Source organism: Macaca thibetana, chromosome 8 (genome assembly GCF_024542745.1).
Source record: "Macaca thibetana thibetana isolate TM-01 chromosome 8, ASM2454274v1, whole genome shotgun sequence".
Lineage (NCBI taxonomy): Eukaryota > Metazoa > Chordata > Mammalia > Primates > Cercopithecidae > Macaca > Macaca thibetana.
Window position 1 is genome coordinate 12464129 of NC_065585.1, and position 23328 is coordinate 12487456.

Sequence of the window (23328 nt, forward strand, 5' to 3'; positions counted from 1 at the left end):
CGTAGTTGGTCTTAAAAATTTGCTGTAGCTGCACCAAAGCTTGCAATGGGCAAAAACCGGGGGTGCCATGGAGTGCCAAGAAGGTAGAATCAAGAGGCATATCAACCAGGTGAAACAGTCTGGCCAGGACACCATGGGGATGACTCCACTAATCTTTCTGTCTACAGGTGTTCCCTAAAGAGAAGACCTACATGACCTCACCATATGAGCAAAGTGAGGTCATGTATTCCCACACTGGCCATTCTTCCAGGGGTGGTAGGAAAATAGGAGGGGTCACTTTTAGCTTTTCCAGCAGAAAACTGGCAACTGGACTTGTCCTCCAAAGAGATCCAGGGGAAAAGACACTGGGTACCAAACATGGCACATTCCTACTTCAAAAGTAACACATGAGAAACTATCAATAGCAGCAAGATTCCATTTTGTGTTAGAGATACTCTATGCAGAAGAACCTGAAGGCTTGGTCTCCTCCTACTGAGGCTGTGTAGGGGCCAGAAACAATAGCTGCCTACCCCCAGGGGCACTGGCAGGATGGAGCTGGGAGGCAAAGGAGAAGGCTGGACTGAGGGGTAAATAAGGAAACAGGTCAGGAGACCAAAAAGAACGAGGGAGGGCATGTTATTCTAGGTGCCCATCCAAGAGTAGCTGACCTGGTGGGAGGCTGTGCTGGCTGGGTTGTTCTGGGCACATTGAGGATATGCCTCAATGGGCTCAGAGGGGGCCAAGGGGCGTCTTTAGCTCAATGATTTTCCAACCCTATTTTTGTGGAGTATCTTATGAGCTGGGTTCATGTGTTCCCCCTTCAACATCAAACAAAATCCAATACTTCTCTTTTCCCAGGTCTACATAGACAAGACATTGATTAGATTGTCTCAGTTCTCCTCAGGTTGGTCCTCATGGTCATTGACCCCTGGTTCAACCTGAAAAGATCCTTTTTTATTTGTCCTGTATATTAGGATTTGAATAGAAGATTTAGGCTGCTAAATCAAAGCTCAAATACCTTGGAATCCAGCTGCTATTATGTGGATTTGATTTTTCCCCTCCAAATCTCATTTTTAAAATTTGATTCCCAGTGTTGGAGGTGGGGCCTAATGCTGGTGTTTGAGTTATTGGAGCAGATCCCTAATAAATAGATGAGTGCCTTCCCTTGGGGGTGAGCGCATTCTCGCTCTGTTAATACCAGAGAGAGTTGGTTGTTAAAAAGAGCCTTGTCTCTCTTGCCTCCTCTCTTGCCTTGTGGTCTCTGCACAGGCTAGCTCTCCATCATCCTCTGCCATGAGTGGAAGTATCCTGAAGCCCTTACCAGATGCAGTTGCCCAACCTTGAACTTTTCAGCCATCAGAATCATGAGCCAAATAAGTATTTTTTCTTTATAAATTACACAGCCTCATGTATTACTTTATAGCAACACAAAATGAGCTAAGACACTAGTTTGTTACCTACGTAAAGTGTCACCTTCTACTGGAAGAGTAATGTGTCCACACTGCTGACCTATCCCATTAAAAACAGTAGTGAAAGGGGCTTGTTCACTTCCCAAGTCAGTCAGTGTATTAAAATTAGTCCCATATTTAAAACAGATATTTGACTATATCTCATGATTCTGTGGGTCAAAAATTCTACCAGGGATCAGCTGGATGATTCTTCTGTTCCTTGTGGCATTGACAGTGGTCAGTCATTCAGTGATATTCAGCTGATGGATGAAATGGTTCAGAGAGTCCAAGACAGCATCAATGATGTGTCTGGTGCCTTGGCAGGGAGGGCTGGAAGGCTGGGGCTGGGCTGCAGGGGGCATCTACATTCCAGATGGAAAAAAAAGTTATCTCTTATATTGGATGCAACAGATCTACTTAAGCAATGCTGCCCTCCTCCAGTTTTCTCTGTGCAAGCAAAACAGTTAAGTTTGATTTTTTTCAGATCTTTTTCACTATGTTGATACAAAGCAGACTGAATTTCTTTATCTGTAAGATGGAGACAGTAATTGTACCCACTTTTTAGGGTAACCATCTATGGATTGCTTTGTTTCAAAAAAAAAAAAAAAAAGGAATAGTTGGCTGGGTGTGGTTCCTCACACCTGTAATCCCAGCACTTTGGGAGACTGAGGCAGGTGGATAACGTGAGATCAGGAGTTCAAGACCAGTCTAACCAACATGGAAAAACCCCATCTCTACTAAAAATACAAAATTAGCCAGGCGTGGTGGTACATGCCTGTAATCCCAGCTACTTGGGAGGCCGAGGCAGGAGAATCTCTTGAACCCAGAAAGCAGAGGTTGCAGTGAGCCGAGATCACACCATTACACTCCAGCCTGGGCAACAAGAGCGAAACTCCGTCTCAAAAAAAAAAAAAAAAAAAAAGTTATTGGGTGCAAAAGGAATTGCAAAAACCACAATTCCTTTTGCACCAACCTAGAAGCTCATACTGAGTATTTTCTACATGTTAAATACTCTTCTAAGTGTTTTACATGTAATGTGTCAATTAGTCCTCAAGGTGCCTGGTATATGGAAGGCACTCAATAAATACATGCTGATGGAAATAAAGAAGGAAGGAGGGAAGAAATGAACCAAGAAGGGAAGGAAGGAAGGGAGGGGAAAAAAAAAGAAAGGAAGGAAGGGAAGAGAGGAGGGAGAAAGGGGTAAGAAAAAAGGGATAAGGGAACAGGAGGATGAAAGGAAGGAACTGAGACTTGTAGTGGTGCTGGTAAACTTGGGAGGTTGGTTTACCTTTCATAAAGTTGCAATGAAGAAACTTTTCTGAAGAAAAAAATGCAAAGTATGGTGTAATTCTAGTCACAATATTGGTTACACATCATAAAAATATGAACTTATGTAAATTAAAATGAAAATAAAAAGAACTAAATTGCTTTCTAGGCCAATGTCCCTGGAATTTATCCAGCATAAAAGAAGTAGGAGGACTATTTTGCTGTTACTGGAATTAATAAAAAAAACAAAAAACTGTTTAAGATTTATTTTTTCTACTTGTATACATGAAATGTCACAACTGTTTTTTCAGGAAGCACAGCTCATCTTGTTATAGTTCCAAGAGTCAAAGAAATAAGTCTATTTGGACAACAATTGGCATAAACAGACACATGTCGCAACTCTTTAAACTCTTTCATTCACTTTGAGTGAAATGAACTTGACTTACTTAAAGCTGTCACATTGTGATTTCCCGATTGTTCTCCCTGTCAGTGGACTGTGACAATCACAGCACACTGTACACATGTCCTTCATATCCCCTGGGTCCTCTGTTTCTAAGAAACACAGTGGCTGTGATGTTAGGTTGAGGAAGGACACATCATAACCAGCCCAGCCTGGCCCATGACAAACTGCAAAGAAGAGATTGTTGATTTCCTTGCTTTCTCATCCAAAGCTTTTCTCTGCTTGTATTAGTCTGTTTTCATGCTGCTGATAAAGACATACCCAAGACTGGGCAATGTGCAAAAGAAAGAGGTTTAACTGGACTTACAGTTCCATGTGGCTGGGAAGGCCTCACAATCATGGCAGAAGGCAACGAAGAGCAAGTCACATCTTACGTGGATGTCAGCAGGCAAAGAGAAAAGCTTGTGCAGAGAAACTCTCAGTTTTAAAACCATCGGATCTTGTGAGATCCATTTACTACCACGAGAACAGCAAGAGAAAGACCCACCCCATGGTTTACCTCCCACCAGTTCCCTCCCACAACACGTGGGAATTATGGGCACTACAAGAGGAGAACTGGGTGGGGACACAGAACCAAACACTGCTCCACCAGAGCGTCAGGACGATCTGTCAAGACCTTGCCTCTGGAACCAGATCTTATCCTAGATTTTGGTTAAAAGGTCCCAAGAAAAGGTACTGTCCAATGACCAGAGAATAAGGTACCCTTCCTGGTAAACCTGCTAGATCCCTTTACAGCAGGGACACCTCTGTGGTTGGTGATCCTACTGAAGTGACAAGATGTGGGCCTTACACCCAAGACAGCCAAGCTCTTGAAGAAATTGGCTCACCGACTCATTCATTCAATCATTCAACAAATATTTATTGAGCACCCAACGAGTGTCAGGAATTGTGCTGAGAGCTAGGATTCAGGGATGGAAACAAACAAACAACAACAACAAAATTTCCTCTCTGGCCTCGAGAAGCTCTCAGTCTAAAAAAGTGATGCAGTATAGAATTAAGGTTTAGGCACAACATTCTGATTCACCATGCTTTAGTAAAATAATATCACCGGGCTTTAGTTTCCTAATCTGTAATATGTTCATGACAGTATGACCTCCTTGAGGGTTACTGTGAGAATTGAGTTAGTAATTTCAAAGTACATGGGCAGTGTTGAGCGCACAGTGATTAAAAATACCTTAGAGATTTTTCTCCAGTAGAATGACAGCCTCGTTGTTTATTCATTTATGAATGAATGAACAGAATGCTTGAGTCCCACAGATATAAAATTTCACAGGAAAAAATTCAAGACACGTGTCCTAGTCTATTGGTACTTCTATAATGAAATATCTAAGACTAAGTCATTTATCAAGAATAAAAATAAATTTTTATTCTTGATAAAAATAAAAAAAAATAAAAATAAAAAAAAATTTATTTTTATTCTTGATAAAAGTCCAATATTGGAAGTCCAATATAAGGGCACTAGGCACCAGTTGCAGTAGCTCACGCCTATAATCTCAGCCCTTTAGGACGCCCAGGCGGGAGGATCCCTTGAGGCCAGGAGTTCAAGACCAGCCTGGGCAACATAGTGAGATCTTATCTCTACAAAAAAAAAAAAAAATTAAAAAAATATTAGCCAGACATGATGGTGCTCACACATAGTCCCAGCTACTTGGGAGGCTGAGGTGGGAGGACTGCTTGAGCTCAGGAGTTCAAGGCTGCAGTGAGCCATGATCACTGCACTTCATCCTGGGCGACACACTGAGACTCTGTGTCTAAAATAAAAATCAGGGTGCTGGTACGTTGGGTGCCTGATGAAGCCTGGTCTCCACTTCCAAGACGGTGCCTCATTGCTGCATTCTTCTGAGGAAAGGAGCCCTCTGTCCTCACATGACAGGAGGGATAGAAAAGGCGAAAAGGGGTGAACTCCATTTGGCTAGCCCTTTTATAAGGGCATCTCATCCTATTCATAAGGGTGGAGCCCCTACAACTCAATCACCTCCTTAAGGCCATGCCTTTTAATACTGCGACACAGGGGATTAAATTTCAACATGAATTTTGGAAGGGACAAAAACATTCAAACCACAGCAGCCCCTTTGACAACTAGAGAGTTTAAGAGTAAGATTGAAAGTTCAAGAGTGATGAGAAAGAAAATAAACTTTCCATCTGAGGAATGGGAGCCCCCTTTAAATTATCAGGCCCAGAGAGGCACTGAAATGTGACAGCAGTCAAGTTCCACTCCCCCATCCCATTAAGCTAAGTAATTGTTTCAAAGTTGCCTGCCATAATGTCTCTAGACTGAGTGTTGCCACCGATGGCTATAAATTAACCTAACAATGCTGTACACTGGACATCATAACTCACTCCCCATAGTTTAACAACGTACAGCCAATAACTAATCAATGTTATTTCTGTAAATGAGTGAGAATTCCTAACAAGCAACTTTCATTGTCACCCCTCTCCTGATTAGTCCTTTTTTCTTTAAAACTGGAGCCTCAACTTTGTTCCGCAGAGCACTTCCCAGTGTTTCCCAGGCTTCAGTCCTCAACCTTGGCCCAAATAAAACTCTCTACCTATATTAATTTTACCTCAGTTTCTTTTTTTAGGTCAACAATGAGTAGGTCTGAGAATGAGGATAGAAGCTTAGAGCCAACATATCAAACACCTGGGTTGCAATTGCTCTTGAGAACTATCTACGGTCTGGAGTGGCTCCCTTTGTCTCCTGATCCAGAGGCTGAGATCCTTTATTTTTATTATTTTTAAAAATTTTTGTTAAGAGACATAGTTTCTTTGTGTCACCCAAGCTAGAGAGCAATGGCACAATCCTAGTTCACTGCAAGCTGAGATCCTTTATAGTAGGCCTGACCTCATGGCTCTGTCAGCTTAGAAACTAACCTTTCTACCCAGTAGCAGCTTCCTTCCAGAAGCTAGATCCTTTTTAGCCTTGATGAACCCCTTGTTGTTAAAATGCACAATTCAAGCCCAGGCGTATCTGCTAAACTTGCCTGCTGCTCATAGCATTTTATCTCCTTTGTGAGTAATCAGACATCAGTACTCAGAACTGTCAGTGGCACAGCCACGGATGTTTACCCATATTGTCATCTTCATGTGGAAATAGAGAAGTTTTAGCTTTCGAAGGTGAAGTCATCTGTCTGATGCCACACAGTAATAAATCCGTGTATTTAATCTATGTTTCCAATGCCAGAGCTAATACTGTTCACCTCACACTAACCTGCTTTCAGAAAAATAATAGTGGATGTCAGGCAAGTTTATAGTTTGAGTGCCTTTTGGCCTCCTTGGAAATCCAAATATTTCACTCCTTAGAAATCCAAATATTCAGGGAAATAGTGCCTGAAATCCCACTCTTCCAGTTCAATTCCTTTGGCCTGGCATTTAAGGCCCCCATTACCCCCGATCTAAACTCTCATTCTTACTGTTTGAAGATCTCTTCTATCTAGCTCTCTTTATCGTCAAACTAATGTGTCTGCTTCCCCCCATCACCTCACTCTGTTAGACTTTCCTGCCTCTCTGTCCAAGTTCATGAACTTGTCACTACCTGGCAAACTCTAATAATTGCCAGCTGTAAATGCTTAACAGCTATTTGCTAGAAAAATTAATTTCTTTGCACTCAGCATTGCTCTAGGAATCTTCTTTTAAAATGCAAACATAATACACATATCAAGATAAGAAGCACGCACTCCATACTGTTTACGACGACTTTTGGAGAAGGGTCTGGGGAAACGTGAGGGGAGTGTGGGGCTGTAGGAGATATACTTCCTACATTTTACAATTAAGAGACTGGAGAATAGGGAAATTGATGGAGGGGGTAATGGGTGGCGTTTATGGAAAACTTGTTAGCCGGAAATGGGTGTTGGGGAGTGACTTTAAAAAACTGGACTATGACAATGACAACGAACCTTTATAGTGAGCCTGTTGATTTTATAGTGTCCTTCCTTCGTTCAAATTATCTAAAGCTTCACAGTGATCCTCTTAGGTTATTACTTCTCATCTTACAGATGTGGAAACTGAGGAGAAGTAAGTGTAAGGTCACGCCGCTGGTAGAGTAGAGGGCGAAATCCAGATCTCCTGGCTCTGGAAGCTTGAAATCAAACACAAAAAGGAAAAAGTCAAAGGCGGTCTGGAAGGCACAGGAAAGAGGAGCGTCCTGATTCTTTGTTCAGTCTGGACCAGTGGGAGAGGGAAGCAGTCTGTGGCAAGTCGGAGGTGGGACGAGGACGAAGACTGGGTTTGGGTTGGAGAGCCCCTGTCTGCTGAGACCCTTCACTGCAGTCTCCTCCGCTTGCTCCGCGGAGCTCAGGAAACGCGGCGTGTCTTGGCCCCGCGCGGCCGCCGTAGAGTCCCCGTTGCCATGGCTCCCGAATTCCAATGGGGACGCGCTGAGGAGGGGAGGTGAAGGGTGAAAAGCGTCCTTCGGGGTCCGGGTCCGGCTTGCGGGGCCAGCGAACTGGAGAGGCGCCATGGGCTGGAGTAAGCCCCCCTCCACCTTCCGTCCTCGGTCGTTCCCCTTGTGGACATCGTCCCGGGTCCCGTGGGATCCTTGTCGCCGGCACCAGCCCCGCGCTGTCGGTTCCCCGGCGCCTGGGCGGACCCCAGCCCCACCCGGCCCTCCGCCCCGCAGCCCCGGCTGCGCTAGGTCCTCTGCAGACTGGCCGGGCAGCCTGGCCTTTTCCAGCTCAGGTTCCTAATCTGTAAAATGGGCGGGGCCGTGGGAAGCAGAGGAAGAGGCAGAAAGGCACTGGACTCCAGGAAAGGGGGTCGGGGAAGGTGCAGGGTATTTGGCGTTAGACACACCGGGTTCCGGCCAAGCGGCTCCTGACTCGCTGTGAACGTGGGCCAGTTACTGTCTCCAAGCCGCAATCTTCGGACTCATTCCGGAAGGCAGTGTAGCCTAGCGGTGGAGGGTCCCGACTCTGGAGCCAGGGTTGAAGTCCTCCCTCTTCCTGTGACTTTGAGCGAGTGACTTCACCCCTTGGGCCTCAGCTTCTTCATCTCCAAAATAAAGGCAATCATAGTACTGTTTTAGACACAGTAAGTGTTATAAACGTGTTTTGTTGTTGTTGTTATTTTTGTTTGAGACGGAGTCTTGCTCTGTCGCCAGGCTGGAGTGCAGCGGCGCGATCTCAGCTCACTGCAGCTTCCGCCTCCCAGGTTCAAGCAATTCTCCTGCCTCAGCCTCCTGAGTAGCTGGGATTACAGGCGTGCGCCACCACGCCAGGCTAATTTTTGTATTTTTAGTAGAGACGGGGTTTCGCCATATTGGCCAGGCTGGTCTCGAACTCCTGACCTCAGGTGATCCACTCGCCTCGGCCTCCCAAAGTGCTGGGATTACAGGCGTGAGCCACCGCGCCCAGTCGTAAACGTGTTTCTTAAAAAATATACTAACAGACTGCAAGGTGATGCGGGTAAGTTATGTTGGATGAACCATTTTGATATCAACAACGTTTTTGAGCTCCCCATATGGCAGTTTTGTACAGCTCCACCTAAACGATCACTTATCATTGTAAAAATGTCATAATTAACTTCTTTTTAAATCAAGAGACCGCTCCAGATGATGGGCTTTCTGACCCGGAAAACCTGACAGCCTGCAAGTGGGAGGGGCGGGGTGGGGGGAGTGATTTGTAGATGTTAGAACTCCTTTCCTAAACCAGCTGCTGATAGTTCTTCCTCTCTTCTCAGGGCTGTTTCCCCATGCCCTGGTGTCACCCTAGTTGTTGTTGTTGTTGTTTTTTCCTTCTTCTTCTCATTAGCTTTTTTATGTCGTGAATTTTCCTTTGCCGCCTTTCTCTGAGTCGTGTCCACTTTGACTTGTTAAATCATTAACTTCTCAGACTTGCATTGGAGTGTTTACCTTGAGTCAGGTATTGAATGCCGGAAACAGTGAGGAAGGAGACAGATGTAGGCCTGCCCTCCTGGGGAGAGAGAAGACAAACACAAGCTTGGTGGTTACAGCCGGGAGAGAGAGGGGTGCCTGCACCCTGAGGGCATGGGTGGGTGGAGGCTTCTCTGAGGAAGTGGTGCTGTCTGGAAGGGAAACAGGAAGGCACAGTGAATTGCCCAAAGGTGAGAAAGAGCAGGGCTTCTTGGTGGCTAATTGTCACTGACAGGAACTGGTGTGAGACAGAAAGGAGGAGTGGAGGGCAAAGAGAGAAGCAAGGCCTGACAGGTAGGCAGGGATCGGCTTATACAGGTTTTGTACTTAAGATTTAGAAATTTATCAAAAGAGCCACAGGGAAACCAAAAGGTTTTGTTCACGGGCATGGCTTGGCCCTGTAGGAGACTGAGTGGGAGACAGTAGTCTGAACTGAGGTCATGGCAGCAGGACAGATGACAAGCACTCCTCCAATGAGTAGCTCTGATGTCCCAGGCTTGGTTAACATGCTTTACCTTCATTCTCCTGTTTGATCTTCCCAGCAGCCTTTTAAGGCAGGGAAGGATTACTGACATCACCATTTCTGAGGTGAGGCACAGAGAGTAAATCCCATAGTAACTGTCAGCGCTGGGAACAGAACCCATGAAGATTTCCTCTGGGTCCTGCATTACACTGCACTGCCTCCCACAGGACTGAGGCTAAGGGGACAGATTTGAAAGATGTGGGTGGAGAAAGTGGTCCTCTCTTGCTGTGCCACAAACCCTTTTTACGTGTTCTCTCTCTCCCGTGCTTCCCAATAAATGGCCTTCTGCCTCTTGCCAACATCTCCTGACTGCTCCTGTGTGCCCTTTTTTCCACTGCCTTTCCTGTATTTTCCAGAAAAATATGCAGGGATGTTATTAGTACAGGTTTTAGAGAGACCATGCTCAAAATATCATCTAGTGTACCTGTTCATTTTAGAGATGAGAAGGGGAACATTGATCCAGCCAATGTCACATCCCGTCAGTCAGGAGAGACGTTGGACCTAGGATACGAGCTTCCCGGCTTTCACTGCTCTTTCCACAATTCTCAGCTTCCTACAGCTGAAGGAGAAATTTGGGCCCCTGAGAAAGGATGATAATAATAGCTCACTCACACTTATTGAGCTGCTTATTGCCTTCTAGTCAGTATTCTGAAAGTTTCTGTGTGTGTGTACTCATTGACTTCTCACAAAAATCTTTTGAGGTAGTCACTAGTATCATCGTATCCACGTTGCAGATGAGGAATCTGGAGCACAAAGAGGTTAAGCAGGGTGCCCAGTGCCACACAGTAAGTGGTATATCTGGGATGGTAAGCAGAGCCCGCACTCTTGTATATGGTTGCTATATTGTCTCTTAGGAGTAAGAGACGGGTGAGAAAAAGAGAGGTCATGGTGCAAATTCTCATGTAAAGTGGAAGAGGCCACTATTTTTGGTGTTCGTGTCTGCTCAGGAGGACCAATACTGAGCCTGGGGATGGTGGCGAGAGGAAAATGAATTAGGTCCTCTCTGTGCATTTAATCTGGTGTGTATTGTGATTTAGAGAAGATCTAGGGTCTTTGTTTTTAAATTTTATATGATTGAATGCATTTTGTATTACTGTGACACCTTTGTCATCTATGGATCTTCTTTGGTGAAATGACTTCAGGTATTTTGCCCATTTTATACATTGATTTGTTTTCTTATCATTGAGTTTTAAGAGTCCTCTATATATTCTGGATATAAGGTATCAGATATATGATTTGCAAATATTTTCTCCCCATCTATGGCTTACATTTTCCTTCTCTTAATTATTTTGAAAGAAGTTTTAAATTTTGAGGTTTAATTTATTATTTTATAGATCTTGCTTTTGGTGTCATATCCAAGAAATCTTTGCTAAGTTTACATAGATTTTTCTCTTTTTTTCCTAGAAATTTTATAATTTTTGGTTTTACACTATTCCATCATTCATTTGACTCAATTTTTGTATATGTGAGATGTAGATTAAATTGTTGTTGGGGTGTGTGTGTGTGTGTGTGTGTTTAATGTGGAAATCCAGTAGTACCAGCAACACTTGTTGAGGACTATGCTCTCTCCATTGAATTGAACCTTTGGATAAACCAGTAGCATGAATATGTGTGTTCTGGACTTTCTTTTCTGATTTATTGATTTATTTGTCTTCCTTTGTGCCAATTTCACACTCTCTTGATTACTGGAGCTTTGTAATAAGTAGTCTTGAAATCCAGTAGTGTTTTTCCTCTAAATTTTTTTATCTATCAAAGTTGTTTTAGGTATTCAGATCCTTTGCATTTCTCTATGAATTTGAGTAGTATCTTGCCAATTTGTACAAAAATAAGTCTCCTGGGATTTTGACCTGGATTGTGTGAAATCGGTAGCTCAATTTGGGGAGAATGAGCATCTTAACAATATTGAATCTTCTGACCCAAAAACAAGGGATATATCTCCATTTATTTAGATCTTACAAAATGTCTACAATATTTTTGAAGTTTTCAATAGACAGACTTTGCACATATTTTTCTGATTTATCTCTAAGTACTTCATATTTTTGATGGCATTGTAAATGGTTAATATATAGAAGTATACTTGATTCTTTCATATAGATCTTATATTCTGCAATCTTGCCAAACTTTCCTATTCAAGTAGCTTTTTATGTGAATTCCATTTGATGTTCTCTGTAAACAGTCATATCATCTGCAAATAGAAATAATTCTACTTCTCTACCATATGAATGCCTTTTTTTCCCTTGCCTATTGCTAGAACCTTCAGTATAATGTTGAAGAGGAGAGAATGGATTTCCTGGCCTTTTTTTCTGATTCTTAGGGGAAAAGTCTTTCTCCACTCGATATAATATTGCTTATAGGTCTTTTATGGATGCTCCTTATCAAGTTGAGTTCCTTTTTATTTCTGGTTTTCCGAGTTGTTGTCTTTTTAAAATCAGGAATGGATGGTGGATTTTGTCAACTGCTGTTTTGCATCTCCTGACATTATCACTTTGTTAGTTTATTAATATTGTATGTCACATGGATTTCTGAGCATTATATCAACCTTGTATACATTGGATAATCCCCCCCTTAGTTATAATGTATAATCTTTGTATTACATTATTGGATTGGATTTGCTAAATTTTTTGGCTAGGATTTTTACATATGTGTTCATGAGGTACATGGGTCTGTAGTTTTCTTTTCTTGTAATGCATTTGATTGGTTGTAATTCTGGCCTTACAGAATATAACGGGAAGTATTTTTCCTTTTCCATTTTCTACAAGAGTTTGTGTATATGGGGTATTATTTTCCCCTAAGTTATTGGTAGAAGTAGTCAAATGAGACATCTGTGCCATAGTTTTATTTGTGGAAAGAAAGGTGTTTAACTACATATCCAGTAGATACAGGGCTGTTCAGCTCATCTATATATTCTTGAGTGAGTTTTTGTAAGTTGTGTCTTTTAAGGGATTCACCCATTTAATTTAAGTTCTTAAATTTATTGGCATAAAGTTACTTATATTTTTTATCATTTTAATATCTGTAGAATACATATGCTGTCACCTCTCTCACTCCTAATATTGTCAATTTGTGTATTCTCTCTTTTTTGCTGATAAGTCTGACTAAAAGTTTACCAATTTTATTTTCTTAAAGAGCCAGCTTTGATCTTTATTGATTTTTCTCTGTTTTTTCCTGCTTTTCATTTCATTGATTTCTGTTATAATCTTCATAATTTACTTTCTTCTGCTTATTTTGGATTTTATTTGTTCTTTTTCTAGATCCCTAAAGTGGAAGCCAATATTCGATACCTTTCTTTATTCCTACTATAAGTATGTAATGCTATACATTTACCGCTAAGTAATGTTTTAGCTGTATCCCGCAAATTTTGATATGTTGCTTTTTTGTGTGTAATTTTTAATTCTGTTCAAAATACTTTCTAATTTTCCTTTTTATTTCCTTGTGCCCAAGTTTAAAAAATTACTTTTGTATGGTTTGTATAGATTTTTAGTTATTTTGGGCTAGAGGGTAAACCCTGTTTTATTACTCTATTATGTCCAGAACCTGATGTCACTGCTAATCTTATGATGAAGTACTGGTCCTAGCCCTCAGCTTTCTCTGTCCTCTGGTTTCAGGAAATGAAAACCTCTTCATAGTGCTCCCAATGCAGTCCTCTGGTTTTACACTTCCTCTGTCAGCCTTTCCTGATTAGTTGTGTTTAGCAGCAGCCTTTATACGATACAATATAATTGTTCTTTAAGTTAGAGTTTCTCTCACATTTCTCTAACACCTGACATGTTACACTTACTAGTACATTCCCTTCTACTTGTATCCTATCTCTGTTCAACACCAGGGCAAGTCTTTACAACTGCCCTTATCTGCCTTGGGCCAGGCACTATCTATGTTCTGCCTACCAGGAATAACAGTGTCCTTGCCACTCTGGCAACCTGTAATCTGACTCCGAAATCCTATCTTCGTTAGCATCTGCTTTCATGCACCACTTCTGGTATCAACTCTTCTAGGTTGGGCTCTTCAGGAAGCTGAAATCTAGGTGGGAATTAGCATGCAGGAGGTTTATTAGGGAGCATTGTTGGGGTGGGTAGGAAAGAAATCAAAATTGAGCAGAGGGAGAAGTTGGGCTGTGATGCATCTAACAAAGACCTTAGGAAACCAACCAGGAGATCTGAACTTGGAATGAACCTTCTGACTTGCCCAAGTTGGGGTGAAGAACTGGGTCTTTACAGCCCCTACATTAACCAGTCATTGAATGTGGGCTTTCCCGGGAAAGGAAAGGGCATGACCTTGGTTGAACAATCTCTTCAGCTGAGGCAGCTCAGGAAGAAGGTGGGCAGCTGAGGGCTGTCTGTCAATAAAGCCCCCAGCAGCTAGAGGAATTAATCCTTCAGTTTTGAGGAGGGACCTGAGAAGTGCATCATGTCATCCACGATGGCCTGAGATGCCCTTTCCTGGTTTATCTAACAAACATCTACTCCCATTTCAAGATTCAGCTCAGGGCCGGGCACAGTGGCTCATGCCTGTAATCCCAGGACTTTGGGAGGCCGAGGTGGGTGGAACACGAGCTCAAGAGATCGACACCATCGTGGCTCGATCTCTATTAAGAGACCCCGTTTCTATTAAAAATACAAAAAAAAAAAAAAAAAAAATTAGCTGGGCATGGTGGCGGGTGCCTGTAGTCCCAGCTACTTGGGAGGCTGAGGCAGGAGAATGGTGTGAACCTGGGAGGCGGAGCTTGCTTTTAGTGAGCCGAGATCGCGCCGCTGCACTCCAGCCTGGGCGACAGAGCGAGACTCCGTCTCAAAAAAAAAAAAAAAAAAAAAAAAAAAAAAAAAGATTCAGCTCAGACTCCTCCTCCATGAAGCTTCTTCTGACCTCCCTTTTCTCAGTAGCACCGATCACTCTCCTGAGCACTCATCATACTTTCTATGTGGTTCTCTCAGTGCCCCATAGCACTTAGTGCTTCTGAGTAGCACACTCTACTAAGTAGTCCCTAAAGATATCACTAGACTGGGGTGCCATATGGCTATTGCCGCAAATTATGATGAGCCTGGGTCAGCAAGAAAAGACAGGCAAGTGTACAATCCTGCTTTTAAGAGTTTCCATTGAAAATGGTTAAAAAATGTTTTAAATGCTGCAAGAGGTGACCTTCACCCGTCTGTAACCCTTCATTCTATTAAATCTCAATTTCATGTACATATCTGATAGGTCTTTTAAGATGTCTGAAAATGCTACAAAATCTTCAATAAATACATATTGGTTGATTTTATTCTAATCTAGCAGGGAAAAAGAGTTGCTTACATAACATGATGTAAAGCCTGAAGGAATGAACACTAAATTATTGGCTTTGGGAGTTTTTAGAACTTTGCTCAATGTAATGAAAAACTTTAGAAGCAAACACAGCAGGATAGCCTCCAGTGTCCCAGAAACCTCCTCAGCGTGCCCTCTGTCCCTGCTCCCTGCAAAGTCATTTTACTGATACACCCTCAAATTTTGGAGAACCCATTCATATTAACGAATTGGAAAGAAACTTAGGTGAGCTGGATGTGTTTTGTTAAACCCTTGGATCCCTTCACTGCATATTTTAGTGAGGGGAGTATGTATCTGTGGTTGAAGCTGTCAATATCCTTCATCAAGTACTTATTTCTCCAGTCATGCAGGTATTGGTTAGCACTCACCCGTCTGCATCTTATATTTTGCTATTTGAAATTTCCTAAAATAAGGAAGTGAAAGCAGTATGTTTTATATTGTGCCTTGGCATGTTTTTCTTCCATACCACATAATAGGTACTATAATACCATTTCTCTTGAAATAGTCTTATGATAGCATATTAATGTTTCCAAAGCATTTTATTATTTATTTATTTACATACTTATAGAAGGAAGGGAACTAACATTTATTGACCAATGACTGTATACCAGGCACTGTGCTAAGGGCTTTACTTAATTATTTAATCCTCAAAAAAATTTTAAGAAATAATTACTAACATTATCTCCAGTTTACAGATGAGAAAACTGAAAATAGATGAACAGTTTTGCCCAAATCTATGTATCATAAACAGGTAGAGAATGGTGGGGCAAAGATTTGACATCATCTTTTCATGACAACACTACACACCGCATCCCTTAGGTTACGTTCCGGTTCTAAATTATAGCACAAGTTCATTCTAAGTCCTTAGCTCTCCAGGGCTCTTTACCGTGGACTCAGACTTGCCTGGCTTTTTTATATTTCCCGATTCCTTCAATGCTTTGCTCCAGCCATAATGAATGCCACATAATTTACAGAATCCTCTATGGCCTCTCTTCTTCTGAGCTTGCTTCTTGGAATTGTCTTTTATCTGCCCCATTCTCTTGAATAATCTTACTCATCCTCCATGTCTCAGCTGAAGATAGGGGGCTTTCCATCTTCTCCGAAGACTGGATTAGAAGCTCTGGGTATCCCAGACCATCCACATGACCCCAGTGGTATGCACACCGTACTTCTTGTCTGCCTGTTCTACCAGGCAACCTCCATGAAAGTAAGGACTGTCTGCCATTGTGTCTACAACATCATTACTGAAGGTATGTTCACTATATTCTTGCTGCAAAGTGAATGAAGATACCCTTGCTCCCTGGCCTTTGCACTGTGCTGTTTCTTCTGCTCCACTCTCTTCCTTTTTTCTGGTTAATTCTCATGTGTGCTGTGTATCTCTGTCAACATTCCCTGCTTCTGAAGCTGCAGCTGGGTTGGGTGCTCCTCCTAGGTGTTTCACAGTATCCAGCTCTTCTCTCAAGCTCATCATTCATCTTGCACTGTTGTCACTGCCTCTTACTAATTCTGGACTGAAAATTCCTCGAGGACAGAGTTTATATCTTTTTTTTATTTAACTTTTTAATTTTGTTTTCATTTCACACATTATTGTACATATTTATGGGATACATTGTGATGTTTCCATACATATACTGTATAGTAATCAGATCAGGGTAATTAGCATATCCATTATCTAAAACATTTATCATTTCTTTATATTGGAAACTTTCAATATAGTCCTTCTAGCTATTCTAAACTGTGTATTATTGTTTTTAATTTTATATTCAGAGGATACATGTGCAGGTTTGTTACATGGGTATATTGGATGATGCTGGGGTCTGAGCTTCAAGTGAACCCCTCACCCAAATAGTGAACATAGTACCCAGTAGGTCATTTTTCAACCCTTCCCTCCCCTCCTTCCTCCATTTTGGAATCCCTAGTGTCTATTGTTTCCATCTTTATGTCCTTGTGTACCCACTGTTTAGCTCCCACTTGTAAGTGAGAACATGCGGTATTTGATTTACTGTTTGTGCATGAATTCACTTAGGATAATGACCTCCAGCTGTATCCATGTTGCTGCCAAGGACATGTTTTTTTTTTCTTTTTATGGCTGCATAGTATTCCATGGTGTATGTGTACCAGATTTTCTCTATCCAATCCGCTGTTGGTGGGCACTTGGGTTGAATACATGACTCTGATATTGTGAATAGTGCTGCAGTAGCACACGAGTACAGGTGTCTTTGTGATTGAATGATTGATTTTCCTTTGGGTAGATACCCAGTAGTGAGATTGTTGAGTTGAATGTTCATTCTGTTTTTAATTCTTTGAGAAATCTCCATTCTGTTTTCCATAGGGGTTGAACTGATTTGCATTCCCACCAACAGAGTATAAGTGTTCCCTTTTCTCTGGATCCTTGCCAACATCTATTATTTTATGACTTTCATAATAATAGCCATTCTGACTGGTGTGAGATGGTATCTCATTGTAGTTTTAATTTGCATCTCTCTGATGACTAGTGATGTGGAGCTTTTTTTTATGTTTCTTGGGCACTTGTATGTCTTCCCAAAGCATTTTTAAATCTCTAGAATAATCTCACGTAAGTGCAGTGCTATATTATTTGGAGTAGAAATTTCTAAAGGCGAATAATGCTCCTTGGACTTAAAGAATGTTTGCTCTAAATTAGATAGTCTATAAAACTGAAAATGCTTTCCTGTTCAAAAGCATGAAACACTATAATCTCCATGCACCATGTAGATATCTTTATACATTTCTTCTTGGGAGCTCTGGTTTTTGTTCTGATGTTTGCCATTACAGGTGAAGCAGCATTGTGTAACAACAATTTCCTCCGTGCTATAAAACGGTAAGCCACATGGCAGTTTGCTTGTGATAGGAGAGTTTAGAAAAGGTCCACTGGGAAATTCCAGATCTTCACAGTTCTATCCTCCTCTGTGATTCTCCATTTTCTTTTAATGTATCCTAATTGTATATAATCATTGCTGTCCAGGCAAACGTCTCTGTTGTGCCTCTTCTTTCCTTTGTGTGTGTGTGTAATTTAGTTATTCATGCTAAGGGAGGTTCCCTAAACTCCACCTCTTTAAACTAATAGGGATTTTTCTCATCTTCAGTCTCATGGTTAGAACATATGAATCAACATAATTATTTCCTAATATCTACATGCCTTCAAAAGAGAAGATTTGACAGTTGCATAAAGTTGTCGATTTTACACACATAATACCTTGATGAAGAGAGTTTCTTAGCTAGTCGCAGTGGCTCACACCTGTAATCCCAGTAGTTTGGGAAGCCAAGGCAGGTGGATCGCTTGAGTCCAGGAGTCTGAGACCAACATGGGTACCATGGTGAAACCCTGTCTTTACAAAAAAAAAAAAAAAAAAAAAATTGGTGTGGTGGCGTATGCCTGTAGTTCCAGCTACTCAGGAGGCAGAGGTAGGAGGATCCCTTGATCCTGGGCTGCAGTGACCCATAATTGTGCCACTGCACCCCAGCCTGGGTGACAGAGTGAGACCCTGTCTCAACAGAAGAAAAAAAGAGTTTCTTAAATGTTCAGAGGTATAGCAAAAGAATACTAAAAGGATATTTGGTATTGGTAGAAACTTTGTCAACCCTGCAAATCTTTAAGAGTGCGCAATTTGGAAAAGTGTAGAGTGTAGACTAGAGGCACCTGTGATACCTTCAGAGTGTAGACTAGAGGTGCCTGTGACACCTTGAGCAGCCCTGCGAGTCAGAAAGTCCAACATGGCAATATGAGGCCAGAGACCAAGTGATGCTTAGGATACTATCAGAAGTCCCCTGAACACATTCGACTTAAGCGTGGATGACAGTCCTTTGGAATTCAAATTAGGTTATATCTTCAATATGGATACAAAACTAAGGCTTCAACCAGAATCTGAGGCAAGAGTATAAGTAAAGGCCTATGTATCAAGTTATAAACCAAACTGCTAAATAAAATACGTCTTCCTCCCTTAACAAGTATACTTTCATAACAACCCAAGGGCTGCATTTCCTATGCTGGAGTTCTATGACAGAGCATGGTGGCTTGGGGAAATCTTGCCCTCTGGCCCTCTCTTCCCTTTTCTTCCCATCTCTGACTCTATCCTGTCCCCTCACGCCCATGTATGAGCATGGACACTTCAGCCTATACATCCATGCCATCCACCTCCCTGACAAACAGCTGATCCTTGGACACCCCTAGGCATTGGGATATATACCTGATGTCATGGTCTGTCTTCAGGAATGAACCTGGAGAAACTGCCATTGCAAGGTTTGGAGTAAGGCTTGGAGCCCCTTGGACAGAGAATCCCATCATTCCCTCCATGGATCATGGTCCAGAGAGGAAGACTTGGGCCCTGGATGGGCACGTCCTCCTGGCCCCATGGACTCCAGTTCTAATAGAAGCAAGGCCTCCAACAATCCACCCCCTTGCTCTATGGATTTGAGTAGTTTAAGTTACAGATATACCGTTAGTCATTGAGGGTCTTATTACTAGTGGTCAATAATTTCCACATTTTGTTAAATGTACAGATAACAAGGGTTGTGCCATCTCAACCCCTTGACCCATGTTGTATCCTTGCTAAGATAATTCTTATAGGCAAATAACAGATACAGATCATACAATTACTTTACATGGGAGCATTGCTCTATCCTCTGGCTGTACCCATTTATTCATTATCAGTTGATTTAAGCTGTTAGAACCAACTTTGGTTAGGAATATAGAGAGTAGTTTTAATGCTTTTCTCTTACAGGTTTGGTTTTTCTCTTTTCCTTGATTATAGCACTCTATTTAAGCTGGTTCGCAAACCATCAGTGAAATTCCAGGGACAGCTGAATGGTGCTGGCAGCAAGGGTCCCAGCGAGCCAGACTGGTGGTGTACTATTAGCCTCCTTCCTTGGTGCTTTGGGCTGTCCCTTACCAGGATCTGATTTGTGACTATTTCTGCCTGTTAGTTAAGCCAAGGCTTAGAGCAGCAAGGACTTTCCCCATGTATGGTATTTAAATCTCTCAACCCCTACATTACTCTGGTCCTTCTTCCAAAGAACTGTCATTGCCAGCACCCGTATCTCCTACCACTGAAAGTAGCAGAGAGTTTAGCTAACTCCACATGAATGATTAAGTTTTTACATGTTTTTACATTTAATAAAAAGGCAAACTCCACTTTTAAGGATGTGACATAGAGATGTGGTAGCAGAAGTTGCTGTGAAGAACTCTGTCTCAGTTAGAGGCGTCTGCACCTTCAGGAAACCTGGAATTTCTAGACGCTGTTATTTGCTTACACGTGAGGCAGTGGAGCATAGTGGTTAAGAGCAGGTGGTCTGGCACTGAACTGTGAATTTAAAACCTGGCTCTAGCACTTATCACCAAGACCCAGGTAAGTTATTTAAACTCTCTGTGCTTTATTTCCTCATCTGACAAATGGCAATAGTAACTCCAGATAGTCATATATTAATACATGCAAAGCATTTAGAATAGTACCTGGCACCTTGTAAGTGACAGTGAGTCTTTATTATCTCCTGGGGTAGACATACAATATTTCCACATCCTACAGAAGATGTGAGGGTTCAACAAATACCATTTTTAGTGGCAGTGGGAAATGCTTGGTTCCTACTTGTCGTTACCTCTTTGGTTTCAACGCATCTTTATGAAGATGATTCATGATCTTGTGCTTGGCTGTGACTGTGGACCATAGATAGCGCTATGTCCAGTCTCCTGGCGCCATCTTCATCACATACTGCTGACCTTCTGTGGCAGGCGAACCCAGGGCAACACATCACTCATGTCAGAGGGATGGGAGCTCCTATGACACCTCCTCCTGTGAGCGGCTTTCAAAAACAACTTCTCCTGGAAACACAACAAGTGGTGGCTGCTTTATAAGACTGCTGTGCAAGATCTAAGGCGTTCCTTTTCTTTCTTTCAAGCTTCAGTTAAATTAACAAACATTGGTTAAATAAATGACCCATGACCTTTATCTTCTGAATGGTGGAAGATGCTTTCATATCTCTGCCCTCTGACAGCCCAGTTGTGCCTCTCAGTAACAAGTTGCTCTGTCTCAGATTAGTTAGTGGATCTCATCCATTTTAACACGGTACCATCGTAAGATTCCATGTAAACATTTTTATAGCCATTAACTCTCAACTCCATCTCCATCCATACAGCAAAATATATGTAGACCCTTCACATTCAAAGGCAAATATAATATCATCATGTCTTCTTCTTCCCTCTGATTCACATCGTGGCATCACAAAAACTCCAGGAGGAGGTACCATTTTCTCTTTCACTTTGAAAATTGCTTGGGCCTGGAGAATTGACATTTAACTGCAAAAAATAAAATAAAATAAAATAAAAATGCGTTAACAACACAATAATCTTACATTGAACAATGGGGACAGAAATGTAATATGTAACACATTTTCTTTCAGTCACAGAAGATCTTATTAGACGGAATGCTGAACACAATGACTGTGTCATTTTTTCCCTGGAGGAACTCTCCTTGCATCAGCAAGAAATAGAAAGACTAGAACACATTGATAAATGGTGCCGGGATTTAAAAATTCTCTATCTTCAAAATAATCTTATTGGGAAAATTGGTAAGTTTCAGTACTTAGTTCTTATGGTTTCTTTAACATTGTGAATGAGAGAACTTTGGAAAGTGCTGTGTTATTTTTAGAAGAAGACAATCACTGGAAAAGAATTCCATGGGAAAACAGACACAGCCATCTCTCAGTGGCTGTGTGGGGGACATTTGCCTAAACATTTCTGTGTGTAGTGAAAACAATTTCCAACAAGAAGTTGGGAGAGTAGGTAAAGGTGAGGAATACATTAGTTGACCTGATCATCTAAAAAGACAGAGAACACATCAGACCTGATTATTTTTTTTAAGTTTGAAAGGGAGGAGGTATTTGTCATCGTTTTACATCACACTGCAAGACGAATTTATATGAGAATTGAGGGAGTCCTTGTCAGGTGACTGCAGAATTCAATAGCTAGTTTTGCTATATTTATTGTGACCATATATGTGCAACGCATTGGGTTCAGTATTGGGTATTGAGGGGCTTCCAATTTGGAATGGAAATTAGAGGTAAATGCAGGAATCGGGTCAGTGAAGATAAAAATATCAGCATTATAACTGATAAAGCTCTTCTAAGAAAGTGGCTTAGACTTGCAGCCAAGTGGGCTTGCTAATATTGCCCTCAGAATTAACTTACCCACCCAGTTACATGCAGAATTGGACAACCACAAGTTTCTCCTACCCAGGTGGGCCTTTGCTTTATGTCAGGAGGTAGGTTGAGACCATGTGCTGTCTTCTGGTAGGAAGATCCCAGAAACCAGGAAAGAGGGTAGGACTGGGCATGCTCAGTTTCTTCTCTTGATTAACCTATCAGATAAGTTGGTCTTCCTTCCCCCACCACACCTGACTTCTCTCACAGAAGAATGATGAATTAAAGGGCAGAGGGAAGGGAGGCATGTGGAGTTACTCTAATGGAGGTCCTGCCACATGGACACAGAAGGAGAATCCCCAGGACCCAGAAAGAGAAAGCACAGGCTCTGGCATCAGGTAGACCTGAGTCAGAACACTGCCTCTGCCGTCTCCCTCTACGCAGTGTGAAATTTGACAAGTCAGTTACTTGCCCAAGTCTTAGTTTTGCCATCTGTAAAATGGCTAATAATGCCTAATGTATAAATTGGCATAGGGATTACATGAAATGATATGCTTAGCGCTTGCTCACCATGAGGTAAGTACTCATTACAGGATAGCTGCTGTGCTGCTGCTGTTATCAATTTGATCATTTACCCCAGTGTCTCCAGGCTAGCCAAATGAAGGTAGGAGCAGAAAGGAGAAGCCAACGGAGTTGGAGGAAAAGGGATGGAGTCAGGGCTGATGAGGCAGAATGAGTGCCAACCCCTGTGTGCCCTGGCATGAGAACCCAGAGGTCAGCTTGCAGGATTATATTTAACTTCCCATGGTGATGTGCAGTGGTTCACAACAGGGGCATTTGGCAATGTCTGGAGATATTTTTAGTTGTCGCATGTGTATAGGAGGATGGGGAGGGGATGCTATTGGCATCTAGTGTACAGAGGCCAGGAATACTGCAAACCATCCTACAGGGTTCAGGATGCCCCCCACCCCCACAAGAAAGAGGCCCAAAATGCTAGTATTGCTGAGGTTGAGAAACCCTGGTGATGTGGTTGCTTCTAGTTTCGTGGATAATTGAAAATTGGCTTCAGGCTTGCAAAAAGCCTAGCTTTGCATCATTTTTGGAAGATTTACTAAAATTCTCTGTATTTTTTCAGTTAATTATTTTTGGCATCTTTAACTTGACCAGAAATTAGAAACTCTGGCACATTGTTCAATTAAAAAGGCTATTACAGAAAACCACCAGCTTTTATGCATGGGGGCATGAAAGAACGGTTCTAATTGTACAGATCTAAAAGAGTTCCTAAAATTTTAATCTCCACAGCTGGGTCCATCACAATTACTAATTAGGAGCATGGTATTTC

The 23328-nt window shown here is 41.9% G+C and overlaps 1 protein-coding gene across 4 annotated transcripts in view; it reads left to right on the forward strand.

The window, feature by feature from the left end:
• The first annotated feature begins 7474 nt into the window (after nt 1–7474).
• DNAAF11 (dynein axonemal assembly factor 11) overlaps nt 7475–23328 on the forward strand; it is a 95171-nt gene continuing 79317 nt past the window's right edge. The window contains exons 1-2 of one of the 4 annotated variants that reach the window (XM_050801602.1): nt 7475–7617; nt 21249–21416. In XM_050801602.1, the coding sequence (XP_050657559.1) occupies nt 7608–7617; nt 21249–21416 (178 nt within the window). In that variant the 5' untranslated portion in view covers nt 7475–7607. The other 3 variants (XM_050801604.1, XM_050801601.1, XM_050801603.1) reach the window with 3 other exon arrangements.